This window comes from Oryza glaberrima, chromosome 11 (assembly GCF_000147395.1).
Source record: "Oryza glaberrima chromosome 11, OglaRS2, whole genome shotgun sequence".
Taxonomy (NCBI): Eukaryota; Viridiplantae; Streptophyta; class Magnoliopsida; order Poales; family Poaceae; genus Oryza; species Oryza glaberrima.
The window spans coordinates 9,629,193-9,644,690 of NC_068336.1; the positions used below are offsets into that span (position 1 = coordinate 9,629,193).

At 35.2% G+C, this 15,498-nt stretch overlaps 1 protein-coding gene across 1 annotated transcript in view; it reads right to left on the minus strand.

Moving 5' to 3' along the window:
• Positions 1-317: 317 nt before the first annotated feature.
• Positions 318-15,498, minus strand: part of LOC127755075 (achilleol B synthase) — a 35,228-nt gene continuing 20,047 nt past the window's right edge. Inside the window, exons 8-18 of the mRNA XM_052280710.1 lie at positions 14,790-14,903; positions 6,954-7,076; positions 6,751-6,870; positions 6,028-6,126; positions 5,089-5,145; positions 3,801-3,847; positions 3,579-3,722; positions 3,311-3,488; positions 962-1,036; positions 797-878; positions 318-436 (exon numbers count right to left, since the gene is read on the minus strand). Of these exons, the coding sequence (XP_052136670.1) occupies positions 318-436; positions 797-878; positions 962-1,036; positions 3,311-3,488; positions 3,579-3,722; positions 3,801-3,847; positions 5,089-5,145; positions 6,028-6,126; positions 6,751-6,870; positions 6,954-7,076; positions 14,790-14,903 (1,158 nt within the window). The remainder of the gene's footprint in view (positions 437-796; positions 879-961; positions 1,037-3,310; positions 3,489-3,578; positions 3,723-3,800; positions 3,848-5,088; positions 5,146-6,027; positions 6,127-6,750; positions 6,871-6,953; positions 7,077-14,789; positions 14,904-15,498) is intronic.

The following is a 15,498-nucleotide window of genomic DNA, read 5'->3' on the forward strand; positions in this document are numbered from 1 at the left end:
TATGAATTAAATGTAGTTATGCGTCATAATTTTGGCAAACTATGAATTCTCTAGTTGTATACAAGACTTCCATCGGATGAATGGTTCTATCAGTAACAAATTATTTATTTCAGAGCTACATCCTTGGTACAGCACATGTGACTTCGGGTTTGGTGCTTATAAATTTGATATTTTTTAGGGTAACATTGTGTTCATACAATAATCGCCATAACTTGCAATGTACTTTCTATACTGCACTCTTCAATAATTGCACAAATTTGTAGAGAAGAAATGTAGTGTGGATTGTCATCACATAAGTATGTGCATGGCTGCCTTCTTCAGTCCTTGCTTGCAACAAGTCGGTGCCGGAATTCTCCGAGAGCCCAAATGGGATATAAGTTGCGGTAGTTCGGGTAATTGAAGTAAAGTGAAGAATTGAAGCATCCAACATGTTCCTTCGATCAAAGCCAAATATAAACAAGTAAGATGGATATTAAGCCAAAAATACTTAAAAACTAGTTTATGAGTTTGTGCTAGCTTTGGCAAAAAAAATCAGCACTGGATGAAACTGTTTGCGAAGCTTACATCTGAAAATTGCTTTTTGTTGGAAAGCCCTTTATACATTTTCACATGATCATTCAAGTTGCACAAATATATGAGTTGGGAGCATATTTCAATGCTAGTAATCAATTTAATTGTCAGAAAGTTCAATCAAACTTTTTTTTCATATGCATTTTGTCTTTTGTAAACGATTTTGTCGATATACAAAATTTGTTATACTTCAATTTTGTTATTTTAATGTGTTTTGTGCTCTCCTGTTGGGGGAACTCTCCTGTTTCAAGTTGCATGCTAATTAATTGTTTTGCAGCACGATATAATGGTGTTGGATCTCGTTCAATCTATTCATAACATTAATGGTTAAAAAATCACATGAATATGAGAAATTGTTGTGCCAAATCAAACGAATAGTTGACAAACAGACCTGTCCAGAGTAAAGTAAAGCTAACATTGCCAAGGAGGTGTTCACTGCATGAGGACTCCCACTATCAACGTAGACCTGTTTGAAATCGTTGTTAAAGTAATGGTAGACATAAATATGAACTCAAACTAAGCAAATAAATATATATATATAGTAAAATTAACTGGGGCATTAACTATATATAGCAAAACTATTCGACACTACTTCCCACCTCAGTCAACCCGTCTGCTAACTACGCCAACCACCCATCTTTTCTCAGCTCTCATCTCGTGGAACTATGCAGTAACGCGATGGCCATCGTGCAGTAACCTTCTGTTTGATGTGTTGTAACAACACTCAAATATATTTGAAATATAGTCATGACAGATCTACTTCTGATAAACACTTTTTTGCTACCATGATATATCACATGAGACATATTGTTCTTCAAAGCTTAGCTTTTTTGGAATTTGACTCTGCACAGATAGTAATACTATAGCATTACTTATTACTACTGTCTGCTGTATGTTACTACAATCCCATCACGATGTTAATGTAAAAGTGTTGTAAAGACAATAAGTTTTGCAGTAGCAACGTGTCTTGCTGCAATTTTTGGGTAATGTGACTGTATAAACATGTGGTAACGTGTATCGGCCAAACAGTAACACTTCTACTTTTGTACAGTAACAAGTATGTTTAGCATGTGAGATTTTTAACCCATACATTTTTGTTTCGATTCCTAGTTTACTACAATTTCACCACGATGCTACTACCAAAAGTGCAGTAACATCTTATATCTTCTGCAGTAACGTGACGTGTTACTATACTTCTACAATAAGATTACTATTGGAACATAGTAACATGTGTTATGAGTTTCATAATAACATATCTATTTTGTTCTACGATGGTAGTGAAAGAGATTAGAATCGATCACCATTTTCCTTTCTCACAAAGTGAGATAAAAAAACAATAATCCTGAAAACAAATAGAATCATTTTATGGATTGGTTAGAGGAACATACTATGAACTATGAGATCATGGGTTCGAATCTTGAATTTACCAATTTATTTTTTATTTTCTAGAAAAGAGAAAAATATGAAAAAAGGAGAAGGGAGGGGTGCGGGAGGGGAGAGGGTGATCGAGAAAAGAGAAAAAGCAGAAAGAAAAGGGTAAAGAGAAAAAGCATAAAAGAAAAATAAAAGAAAAGGAAAAGGGAGGGCGATCGAGAGAAGAGAAAAACAGAAGAAAAAAAAGAGAAGGGTGATCGAGAAAAGAGAAAAAGCAGAAAAGAAAAGGAGATCGAGAAAAGAGAAAAAGCAGAAAAGAAAAGGAGAAGGGAGGGTGATCGAGAAAAGAGAAAAAGCAGAAGAAAAAAAAGAGAGAAGGGAGGGTGATCGAGAAAAGAGAAAAAGCAGAAAAGAAAAGGAGAAGGGAGGGTGATCGAGAAAAGAGAAAAAGCAGAAGAAAAAAAAAGAGAGAAGGGCGAGAAGAAAAGGAGAAGGGAGGGTGATCGAGAAAAGAGAAAAACAGAAGGAAACAAGGAAGGGAGGAGGGGGCACGAGAGTGGAGAGTGATCGAGAAACAGAAAAAGAAAGGAGGGGCGCAGGAGGGAAGGAGAGGGGGGCACCTGTGAGGGGAGATAATGATCTAGTTTTGTACATATAAAAAGGTTGGTGTACTAAATGTATTCCTTTATATAGTAGTACCGACTGCGTTTTTAATTTAAAGTTGGTCATACCACTCTAACCATTAATTTTTATAACTGATGTAGCATACTAACTTATACGGGAGCGTATCCTATACACACAGGCCCTCGCGTGTACACACCATGTACACCAACTAAAAATTATCACAAAAAATTCTAGGAAAATTCATACATGTACTTTCAATAGTATTACATCTACGTGCAAAGTCGCATCTTCAAATTCATTCTACATAGAGAATAACAAAAAAGATAAAATTCTGACAAAATTGCAACCTTAAAACTGTCAGATTTTTTGTTTTTTTTGTTACGGCTAAAATATAATGAATTTGACGTTAAGATTTTAACCCTAGGTGTAATACAATTGAAAGTATGTGTATGATTTTTTCTAGATTTTTTGGTGACATTTTTTAGTTGGTGTGCACGTGTGTACACGTGAGGGCATGTGTGCATAGGATATGTTGCCAACTTATACAACGTTTAGATAGTTAAACTAACTATGTTACAATGTACTAAACATATTCATTTATATAGTAGTACCGACTGTTTTTTTAATTTAAAGTTGGTCATACCACTCTAACCATTAATTTTAATATAACTATTGCAGCATACTAACTTACATAGTGTTTACATAGTTAAACTAACTAGGTTACAACAAAATTAATATTTACCTCAATTTCACTTGAACTGTAGTGCTCACCCCATCCACCTGCACTAAGCTGCTTTGACAATAGGAACTTGCATCCATTCCTGATAGCTTGGCTGTTCTCATAATTTCTGCCAGCAGCAATTAGTCCTCTTATTGCAAAGAATGCCCCATAGGTAAAGCATATACCCCATGTCCCATACCTATTGTTGAAAGATATACAAATATAATACTTAGTAACCATATAATTCAAAGCGTATTTTGACACACACCTAGCATTGAACTTTGCATACCATGAGCCATCATTTTGTTGTTTGTTCTCAATGAACATTACAGCATTCTTAATACAACTTTCAATTTCTTCACCACGGTACCCTGGGTATAACTCTGTAAATGATATTAGACCTTGAATTGCTGATGATGTGCACTCGACATGTCTGCATATTGGCCTTATCTTTGTAGTTAGATTCCAAGGTAAAGGCAAATGGAATTATTATAAGATATTTGACACTTACGGATAATCAACGACAATGTTCCGAAAACTCTCTGAAGGGTTCAGAATCTGTGTTATCAATTACATTCATGTTAGTACATACATAGTCATAATATGCTAAAATCGAAGGACTCTAAGATAATTTTGAAATCAAAATTACTTAAAGTATATACATATGAAGGATGAGCAAGGATAACATGATCATGATATCATAGTCGAGAAACGTATTTGACCAATTCGTGGAATTTATGGTTTGCTGGTTTAACATTGCATTTTGACAACATAATAGGAGTGTTGATAGATGCAGAAACTCCAATAGCTAGTTATGAAGAATACAATCATGGATTTGCAATTAACAGTCGTAACTTGAAGTAACGGTCATTTGAATCTATTTTGCTAGACCTTAAGTTCATGTTTGTCTATCTTATATGTTGGTGCATGTCAATGTCAAGACATTGAAATCTGAAACTATATTTAATGGTCTGAACATCAAAATCCAGTTTTATTGGTTACAACCAAATAGTGTTTGAAATCTGAAACTGCAGAATGAAAGATCCTTTGAAACAACTAGTGTTTGATTGATTACAACCTCTGTAATTTTTTTGTGTTTTTTCCTTTCTTTGTAAACAACCCTTTTGATACATAAAAGTTACACAACTAGGCAAATTCCAAGAAGTAATTCACCTAAAAAAGAGTCTAGTTTCATACATAGATATTTGTCTCTTACATAAGTTTGCACAATATGATATTTAAAATTACAGTAGTTAAGCTAGGACGATGAGCCTGTACTTATTGTGTATTTGACAAGTAATACCTTGGTCCATTAGTGGAAACGATGCCCATTTTATTGTATATGTTAATTGAATTAGTCCCATATTGAGAGTTAGGTATGTTGGACAACATATAAACACAAGAATTCCAAACATAATAATTTTTCACACCAAGAAATCAATGATGAAAGTGTAAGTGGACTTTTATACATATGTTGGTGCTGGGGTGTTAGCGGTAGTGGAGCTAGAAAGATTTTTATATATTGTCAATTTACTTATCAATACTAAAATTTAATGGAGTTCTCGCAGCAGAGCCCCGCGCGAGGGGGTGGGGGGGCTGGGTGTTAGTGTGTTACGCATATTGTGATTGTTAATGATGTAAAGAGACATTTTGCTTTCCTAATGTTATAGAATGTTTTTTGGTGCATCATTTGCTTTCATGTGTGTTGAGTATTCTTCATTTTTATCTCACGGAAACAATGGAATGTTAATTTATAATAATTTAGGCAATTGTTCAAAATGTAAGCCAAAGATGTGCACCTCTGTCCACGAAGCTGTTCTTGTGCATTCATACAAGGAGAAGGTACCATCTTTGTTCTTTGTGAAACACAAAGAAAAGAAATTATTCAAAAGAGCATGAAAACATCAGTCAAAAAGAAACATTATATTGCTAAGATAGTAACTTCACGTGAAATTAACAAAATTTAACATCATATTTACACAACTGTTATTTTGTTTGAGAAAGATAACAAATAACGAAATATATTGACAACTTCAACAACTACTACTTTTGAAGAAGTAATTACCTATCCTTTTTTATTTTATCTTGATTGAATTGTTCTAATTTCTGGTTCTTCTCGAATAGTAAGGATACATCATTGAACTGGCAACATATATTATAATGTGCACTTAATAAAGTTATAATAGAGGATCACTATCGGTGATGTACTATAATTTATTACATGGGAACAATGATTATTATTCAATATATATGTTCAATAATTTTATATTGGTCCATCAATCTCTCCTACAAGCTAGAATCTTGGTATGACTTAAACATAATTGAGCTGTTCAATATCATCGAATCTTCTTATGTTTTTTTTTACTTTATTTCATTTATGCTTTCTCTCAAGGAATTACAATACTTAGTATTAGTGCTCTAGCTATTACTACAGCGTTACCTTTTTCATGATTTTTCCACTATCAAAAAATACTTTGTCACTGAGAGGCCTATACTCAAGAAGAGCTATCTGTTCAGAATTAATGAACACAGTTCGTTGTGCATCAACAAATTCTCATTGAAATTTAGATAAGAGAACACATACATTAGCTAATACTATCACACACGTAAGCTGTAAATTTCTTTTATTGTCTTAAGTCTCTTTTAATTATAGATGACCACAATATTAATAAACCGAAAAACCACATTTCATTTAACATGAATAAAACAGGAAGAATACTCCAATTGTATAGTCATACCGAAAAAGACAGCAGGCAGTCCACCGCGTCATACAAACTTTTTTCTTTTATTGGATCACCAACAAGTTTAGGAGAAATCTTTGACAGCCCTAGTAATGCCTATAATAGGATATAATATAAAATGTCAAGAACAGACAAAATAATAATTAATTAATGATTATTAGGAAACTATTTGAACAACGGATTGCGCTTTGGCAATAAATTTTCTTCAACGTAACTGATGGCGTATCGATATTCCGAGGTCATGGCATATAATGCTCTTAAAATGAAACTCGACCCATGGGAGAGAGAGATCTTCAAGGCATTTCGTTGATGGTTGAGTAAAAGCTCCAAAAGCCTACACCTATCTATATGGGAACACTGTTGTGGTAGGCAGAGTCTTAATGCGTACTTTAGGGGAACACACAATGAGGATCCTTTTTTCTTTAAGAACCAGGGTTTGAGGCTGACAACTGGAGGACTTACAACCACGATAAACACGTTCTCCTCATAATGCTATTGTGTTATGCTTAGATGTTGGACTAAATATTTCTTGCTTCTAATATTATAAGCAACTGATTGACATGTTAGAACTAGAAATTGTACGAACAGAAGATATTTTAGTTAAAATCTCTCCAAGAAGGCCAAAAATTGAAGTAAAAGAGATAATTTAACTGTTTTCACCACTAAGAACCATATCCTTTTATAGTCAGAATAAGGAGGATGATAACAAACTTGTATGACCTGAAGTGTTTCTCCTGTACAATCAGGAACTGACCAACCATTGTCTGCTGTAGAAAGAGTCCATGAACCTTTTGATCTATGGCGATAGAAACTTTTGCCATTAGGGAGGTCATGAAGAACCTTCAAGTAAGAAAACAATTTTGAGATTTGTTTCTGAAAGTGTTCATAACTTTCCAGTTGCAAAAAGTTCAAGAATAATGAACCTGCGAATTTTTCAGGAAACCATAGGCTTTCTCAAGAGTTGTACTGAACTCATCTACTAAGCCCGTAGAGCAAATGGCTTGAACTATAAATGCTGTCTCCCATGTCTGACAGCCATCATATACCTACGTACAATCAACAGAATAACAAGATATGTCTGTCATTACACAATGCTTGATCCTCTTTTGTCTTGAAAATTAACTTTTGTACGTACTCATGCATGCAGTTGCTACCAAGGAGCAATATAAACTTTGTCAAAATGAGATTCACTATACAAAACGCCACAGCATACATGTATGTCGATATCATACTAGAAAATTAACGTGCCCGTTGGGTTTAAAATACATGATGAACAAAAGAATAAGTGCATAGTAGATCTATTGGTTTATAACAAAAACATACTATATAAGAATACATAAAGATTTTTACATGAATACATTCAATTCCTCTGAAATATTTACAAAAACCATACATTCCGCAGAACTCTTCAATGTTTGTTTTTTTTTTTTACTTTTGTGTATGTAAAATGGTTGCACGGAGTAGTACTATATACTTGCTAGCGTTTACCGGGTTAATAAGTAAATGGTTTTTTAATGAAATTTGCACATTTTGTATTTGAGCACTTGAAATCTTTTTTTTTTTTGAAAATGCACATTCCTTTTCTTTTCAGGGAGAAATACATATACCAATATAAATTCATTTTAGGATTGCGTTTTGTAAGAACACCTAATAACAATGAACAACACTCGCGAGAGCGAATTGTAATGCATATATATGCTAACCTTTACCATATGCTCAAGATATAGTACTGTGAATTTTGATGTATTATCTAATTAAAAATTACATTTGTATGTGCTATGAATTACTTATATACATTTAAATTCACTACTTAATTTTAAAATTATTTTTAGTTTATTTTTATTATTTCTGGGCACTTTTTTGACAAAACATATGAAGTTAAATACTACTTAAATATGTTTAACTATTTGCCACCCATACGTTAATGACATATGGGCCCTCACGTGTCTATGACATGTGGGTCTAGTGGCAACAATTGATTACAACATCTAAAAGTGAAAAAAAGTAAAAAGATGTAAGGCTGTGTTTAGATCCAGGGGTGTAAAGTTTTGGCGTGTCACATCGGATATACGGACACACATTTGAAGTATTAAACATAGATTAATAATAAAACAAATTACATAATCCACCTGTAAACTGCAAGACAAATTTATGAAGCCTAATTAATCTGTCATTAGCAAATGTTTACTATAGCACCAAATTGTCAAATCATGTAGCAATTAGGCTTAAAAGATTTGTCTAGCAATTTACACACAATCTATGTAATTAGTTATTTTTTCGTTTATATTTAATACTCCATGCATGAGTCCAAACATTCGATGTGACTAGGTGAAAAAATGGAGTGAACTTATTTTGGGACAAATGGAGTGAAAAAATGATTTTATTCCGGGAGGGGGTAGTACTCACTATTTTTAAGAGGCCCTGTCAAATATAGCATTTTCAATGAAATCTAATATAAATTAAATAAAATTGGGTAAAACCTATAATGAGAAATAGGCTAATTAGCTGGTGTGCGCCTATTTCTAGTCGAATTTGCTATATATTTATCGACAAATTTTCCACCAAAAATTTGACAGATGTAATTATAGTACAATCGTAGTGTAATTACACTGTAACTTGCATGTAATTACACTGTAACTATAATGTAACATGTATGTAACTTTCAAAAATCACTCCATAACATTTATTTCGGTAAAATGGAGGTTGTGAGAACAAATTCTTTCACATATGTGTGTGATGTGATTGTTTTTCTTCCTCACCAGAATAAATTTTATAATAGATCTAATGATTCAAAATTACGTGAAACTTATATACAAGTTACACTGTAGTTACATGCAAGTTACAGTGTAATTACACTACGATTGTAGTGTAATTATATCTGTCAAATTTTTGGTGGAAAATTTGTTGACAAATGTATAGGTGGCCCCATTTCTAGTCTATTCTCACTACTCTGTTTTCTTTCGTCCCACATGGGCCTGGCTAGCCCGTTCAATTAAATATGGTGCCTGGCCCATGATGTTGCCGAGTCATGCAAGCAACCGTGTGTATGCGTGAAGCTCGTTCAGGGCTTCCTCGAAGCTTCGTCGAATCAGCGTGTGTGTACACGAGTCAAAAAAGGATTGAGCCACCTGGACCAATTTGCAGCTGGCAGAACAGGCAACGTGAAAATAACAGATAGATGGGCTTGAATGCAGATCGAATGTTCAGAGAATCATGGTCATAAATGTCAGATGCAAAGGATTTGTTTATGTGACTAGATTCTTAATCCTAAACAAAACATAACAACATGAGAAAATGATGTAGTATGTTGAGGACCATATTTTAAATGCTGTGAAAGGTGAAAGTATTATCATTAGCATACTGTACTTTTAAGTGTCATCTATGCTATTTACACCGAAGCTAACTTAATATAGTTTAAACATTGATATTAATTGAAATACAAGCCAACAGGGGGCACCCAAGTAGCCTAGCGATTACAGTACTCAAGGAACATCTCTAGCGAATTTCAGGCCTAGTTAAAAAAAGTCATTTAGTAGCTCCTTATAAATGCACGTGTTAGGAAATGATCTATGGAGAGCGAGCTCTCGTGTAGGGGACAGGAACCTCAAAGCAAGCATTAAGGACCAATCCATATGAGGTGACTCCTCTTGTGGGTTTTCTCGGCTGGTTTGGTTGAGGCTTCTTCTTCGTGAAAAACCGTGAGGGTGGTTATTCTCTTGCTGATCGAGTTTTTTTTTTAATAGGGGCACCCAAAATTTTTAAATTTTGTTTCAATAATATAAACTCTACAAGCTACATGATTGCAAGATAATTTGATTTTCTATAAAAAGTGCTCATTCTGAAATTTCATACAGGTAATAATTTCATACAGCTCATCTAGGATCGTGATGTTGACAACCTGTGCGACTAGCCAGAAATGATAAAGCAATGCCAGCTTGCAGCAATGCAGCATATTTCTTAGGGTTACAAAAACTTTAGCTGCAACCATTTTCTGACATTGATATCTGCTAGAGATTGATTTATAACAGTGGTTTATTGACATCTACAGTTTAACTTTTATCTTCATTCATATAATTCAAAGAAATATAGATCTGACATTACTCACTTCTTCCAGGACATGTTGGCTTGCCCACGCAAAAATAGGAAGCGAGTTAATACCAATTAGGAGCTGTTTGGTTGCGTCGTTTTGGCCCGTATCAGTTCCCACCGTGAATAGATCATGTTACACTCGTCTGTTACAGATGGACCGTAATCGGATAGCCCGCAAAAGAATTCCGGCCCAATACAAATCTGATTACACTCCAAGATGGGCGGAATGCAATATCGATACGGAGAGGAGAGCGCGACCTAGCTCCTCCAAATCGAGCGCCGCTGCCACTACTCCCTCGCAGCGCATGCGTCGCTGGCGCCCCCCTCTCCCCGCAGACACTGCTGCTCCCTCGTCCTGTGCGCTCCTCCAACCACCGCTTGGCCAGGCTGGCGCATCGATGCTCCCCACCTCCAGGAGTTCCGCCTCCAGAGTCCCTCCTCCCCCGTCCAACGTGCACTGCCACCTTCCCAGAGTTCCACCTCCTTGGCGATTGGATATTGACGGGAAGTACTCCATGGAGACTAGATCTTGACGGGAAGGGCGAGGACGTGCAGCAGGAGGCTAGTCAGAGATTCTGCTTCCATCAACTACATCCGCCTTTTGTCGTTGCCGCCGTGGAACGAACACCTCGCCGGTGAGAACCCTCCCCCTACTGAAACCACCTTTTTTTATGATGATATACTTGTGATGCTAGTGAGTGGTGATCTTGTGATAGTCTTCTAAAAAATCATGTAGTAGTTTATACTAGTGAATCACATGTGTTCCTGCCTCATATATGTTTGCTTCATAAGTTCTCATGGGTTATGTAGAATCTATTTTCCTCGATTGCAAGAAAGTTGAACATCAGTACATGGTTTTTTTTTTTAGTGTAGGGAAGTTGGATCAACTCATATTACTATCTAGATTTTGAGAATTTTGATTTTCATTACTGCCAGGTGATATATTATTTTGCACAATATCAGATCGGGGAAAAAAGTTTTGCGTATTGCCTGTTTGACAGAATATGTTCCAGTAAAACAGCACATACATGTAAATATGCTCCTTGAATGGATGCTTGATATTGTGTTCTGGTGAATTACTTATGTTTAGCAACAAAAATAATTTGTACCGTCTTTTGTTTGAATGGTAGCTTGATGTATTATGTGTGCTAGCAGGATATATTCTGAACATAGGGTTAATGCTTTTGTTTTATATATTTGTAGAGTGCTATGGCTCGCCTTTCCCTTAAGTACCAAAACGCGGAGAAGAAATTTAGGGCTTAGAAATATGATGATTGCTGTTATACTTATGTATTATTATGTTGTTGTACTGTTCTTGATTTCATATAAGAGAAAATGTTGGAAAATAGAGAGGAGGATCAGAATTAGAGAACTTAGGAGTGAAAGACCATTCCAGCTTATTCGTGAGTGATATTGCTTGTATAAGCGAGCTCCCAATGGACAGGAGGACATTTCACATTCTATGTGACATGCTTAGAGACGTTGGAGGTATTGAGGATACAAGAAATATGCCGTTGGAGGAATCAGTAGTTTCATTCTTATATATACTATCTCACCATTTAAAGAATAGAACAATAGGGAAGTTTTTTTTTTCCAAAGTGGAGAGACTGTAAGTAGGCATTTCACTTTATGCCTACTAGCTGATACCAAATACGTTTTATTGCCTTATATACTATTTGTCTGAAACCATGCACCAGTATAATGCATGTATGGGTCCAGCTGTCCAACTCAATGCCATAGGAATTAACCTACGGGAGCATAAGTAGTAATATCATATTCACTCCAAACTACTCCTAGCTGGAGTATGTGCCTACGCCTTTCTTGCTTGCTTGCACCTATAAAAAAGGGGTTCATGAAGAGCTTTTCTACAAATTCCTTGTGCAGCCCCTTTCCTATAGGGCTATGGTATTTTAGTCCAGAGATTAAAAAATGCTACCTTTTTCTTAATTTGGTATGATGCTGAGCATTATATATTCTTTCATGTAATGTTTCTTTCACTAATTTCTAAATTTTTTTTGTTACTAGATGAGGCAAAGAAAAACTGATGTGCTGGATGTTAGGCATTTGATCTACAAGATGTTCACTATCTATGTTTGAAACCGAGAATTCCATATATGCACAAGTCTTGGGGATTGGAGACCATATATGTTCACTATATATTTCTTATGTGCTAAAGATGTTTATTTCCAATACTTCAGCTTTTATTTGCTTGAACCATGATGATGTACATATTCTGTGATCAAAGTGCTACCCTATTCAACGTCCTAGACCTTTTGTTTGGTTGTGGAAGACAAAATGTGTAATGAAAATCAAAGTCTTTGCCTGGTTACCATTCACTAACAGATTAAATACTAGAGATAAGCTAGACAGAAGACACTATGCAAAAGAGGATGATGATTTATCTTGCGTTCTATGTAATGGAGGCCACAGAGAAACCAGGTTACACCTTTTCTTCACTTGCACTTTCAGCATTGAATGTTGGCAGCATTTCTTGGGATTTCATGGGATACTACACTGGAGTTTTTCTAAATGATAGTGCTTGCAAGGGTTAACTTTGGTAGGAAGGGTTTCTTGGAAATCTGCTTCATTGCTCTGTGGCATATCTGGAAAAAAGGAATGGGCTGATTTTTCAAAATGTTCCACCATCTTTTCAGTCCTGGAGAAGCCTATTCAAGAATGAGATTCTTCTGCATATGTACAGAATGAAGGACCCTATGAAACAAATAGTTTTTGATTGGTTACAAACTGTATAATTTTACTTGTCTTTGTTTCCTCTCCCTGTAAATTTGTACTTATATTCTAAATAAATGAAAAACACTACTAGGCAAAGCCCTGGTAGTACTTCTAGTCAAAAAAAAAAGTGTTGTCCTATTTTTGAGACAAAAGTACTACCCTAGCTTATTTGTTAACTAATCTGGTAGTTTCACTAATGTCAATTGTTCATCCAATCCTTTATTGATTGAATTTTGAAGGTGTGCCATTGATTATATTTTGCAAAATATTATCTCTCGTCTTGAATTCTTGCTGTCAAAATTTGCATACAAATAGAAGTCTCCATATTAAGTATTTTCCCGTTGTGTATCAATTTTAGAATTTGAATTCTCAGCCGACACATGTTTTGCTTGCACCTGCTAGTCTGTTACCTAGCTGCCTAACCAAACAGCGGGAATGAATTGGTATCCGTTACAACAACTATCCAAACAAAGCACGTAATCGGTGTAATCGGTTACCGGCAGAAGCATTCTCAATTACGTTTACGTTAACGTGATTGAACCTAACTCCACCTTAATGTCATAGAGGTAGAGGAATGATAACTATGGGTGGTCGACATTACGTTCTCCAGCATAGCAAACTTAGAATTTAAGGGTGGTTATTGTTAATGAGTAAAATGATTACGATGGTTGGAACAACATTGCAAGGGCCACGGAGCTTGGAACTCCATGGCGCAGATGTGGCATGCATGGCAATGGCAGTGATATTTTCTGTTATGAGGATTTTGATCAATATGTGTGGGGGAGGTGGCTGCGGTGATGTCAGGTATGGTGGCAAGGATGACAGGAGTAATGATAAAATACAGTCCAGAGAAGATGGGAGGCACTGGGGAAAATAATCCTGCTAATGTGGACAACATGGACATAATCCTACTGATAACATGGACATAATGACATTGTTGGCTTGCAGAAAAGTATGTGGGTGAAAGCAGATGGGTTACGAAGGTCAGTGGTGTTGAATTCCATTTAGCCAGTATGCGCTGATGAACATTGCTTCTTGATGTCTTCGGTACTGGCTGCCAATCTGCGTGATAGATGTCGTCACAAGGTTCGGTTTCTTGTTCCTGATTCTCATTTACTCTCATGATTATCTAAGAATATAACTATCCATCAGCAAAATCTAGTTATTGGGTAGGACATTTAGTTGAATTCACTTGAGGATCAGTCTGATTTTTTGTTTAAACAATCTCAACATGGTTGTTAGACTGAGTTGTTTTAATTTCTTGGTTTCATTCCAAATGCAGAGTCTTTTAGTTTCTTCCAATTAAGGTGATTTAAATTTCAGGTTATGATTAGTCCTAAAATCGAATTCAAGAACTTTGAATTAATTATAATCCAAAACTCAGCCAAGCAGGAAACATGTGATTGTTTCAGCTATTCAATGAAAGTTCAGCAAGGAAATACTAGCTTTCCATGCATGCAATGTTTAATTTCGACCAGAGCAGTATATATATGTATTACGAAGTCCACTAAAAAGAAGTATATATGAAAAACATAAAATGAGCAATGCATACACCCAACTAAGAACAAGTGGTCATCACTTAGTCTTTCCAAGGAAAAAATATATTCATGTGATGACCAATTATGATTAAGTGAAAGCAAGCAAGATTTGGTCGTCAGCGACATGTGCAAAAAATGTGATATTACCTCATTCATGATCTGAAATGGAGCTGACCAGGACAATAATGTGATTTTATATTGATTTAGGCATGACCAATTTACAGATAAAGAATGATTTAAAATTTGTTGAGTACTTACATAAGTTTCGGGATATGTGCAAAATTCTCAAAGTTCAGGGAGTAAGTAACAGACCCATGGAAATTTAGTGAGACATAAATTAAATAAATAAAAGTTCAATTAGAACAGTTTTACAACAGATGCAAGCAGCCAAAATAGTACCTGAGCCTTCATGCCATCTTCAGCAAGCCATAGAAAGTCATAAATCCTTGGAAGATGCCTCTTGAATGCATCTGAATTTGGGTCTTCTATCCAACAGCAAATCATATTTAATGCCTAATATTAAGCAAATCGGTCAAAGCATAGTGCTGAATTGTGAATTAATAATGCTAAATCAACAAAGTTAGTAAAGGATGATAATTAATTTATTAGAGCTAGAAACTTTCTAGGTTCTACTACATTCAACAAGTTTTGCGGAGTATTTTTAACTTGTTATAATTATCATGCTTCTGTTATTCTTGCCTACTTATTGCGTAAATGTCCAATATTTCACTACTCTCCACACGTTGTTATGATTATCAGTTTATTTATAATATTTGTCCAATGAGAAAGTCTACGATTGTAGTCACGGTTGCTTTTCTGTCGTCTACGCCTATATATTATTATATTACGGTACAAATGCATGAAAGGTATTGTGTAGGTTCAATACGTCATTTATTAGGTCATCAAACTTGGTCCAATTTTTCCAGCCGTTGCTATATGTCTATATTTTGGGCCCTCTTGTCAAGTAGGATGGTCTATGTTTTAAAAGTTTGATAGAATCTATTCATAAAAGTCAACTACTATCTGCTCTGTTTTTACTTGTCATTTTAGATAGTGACATAGTCTTCGGTGCATATGTTTCATCACTACTTTTTCTATATAAAAGCTA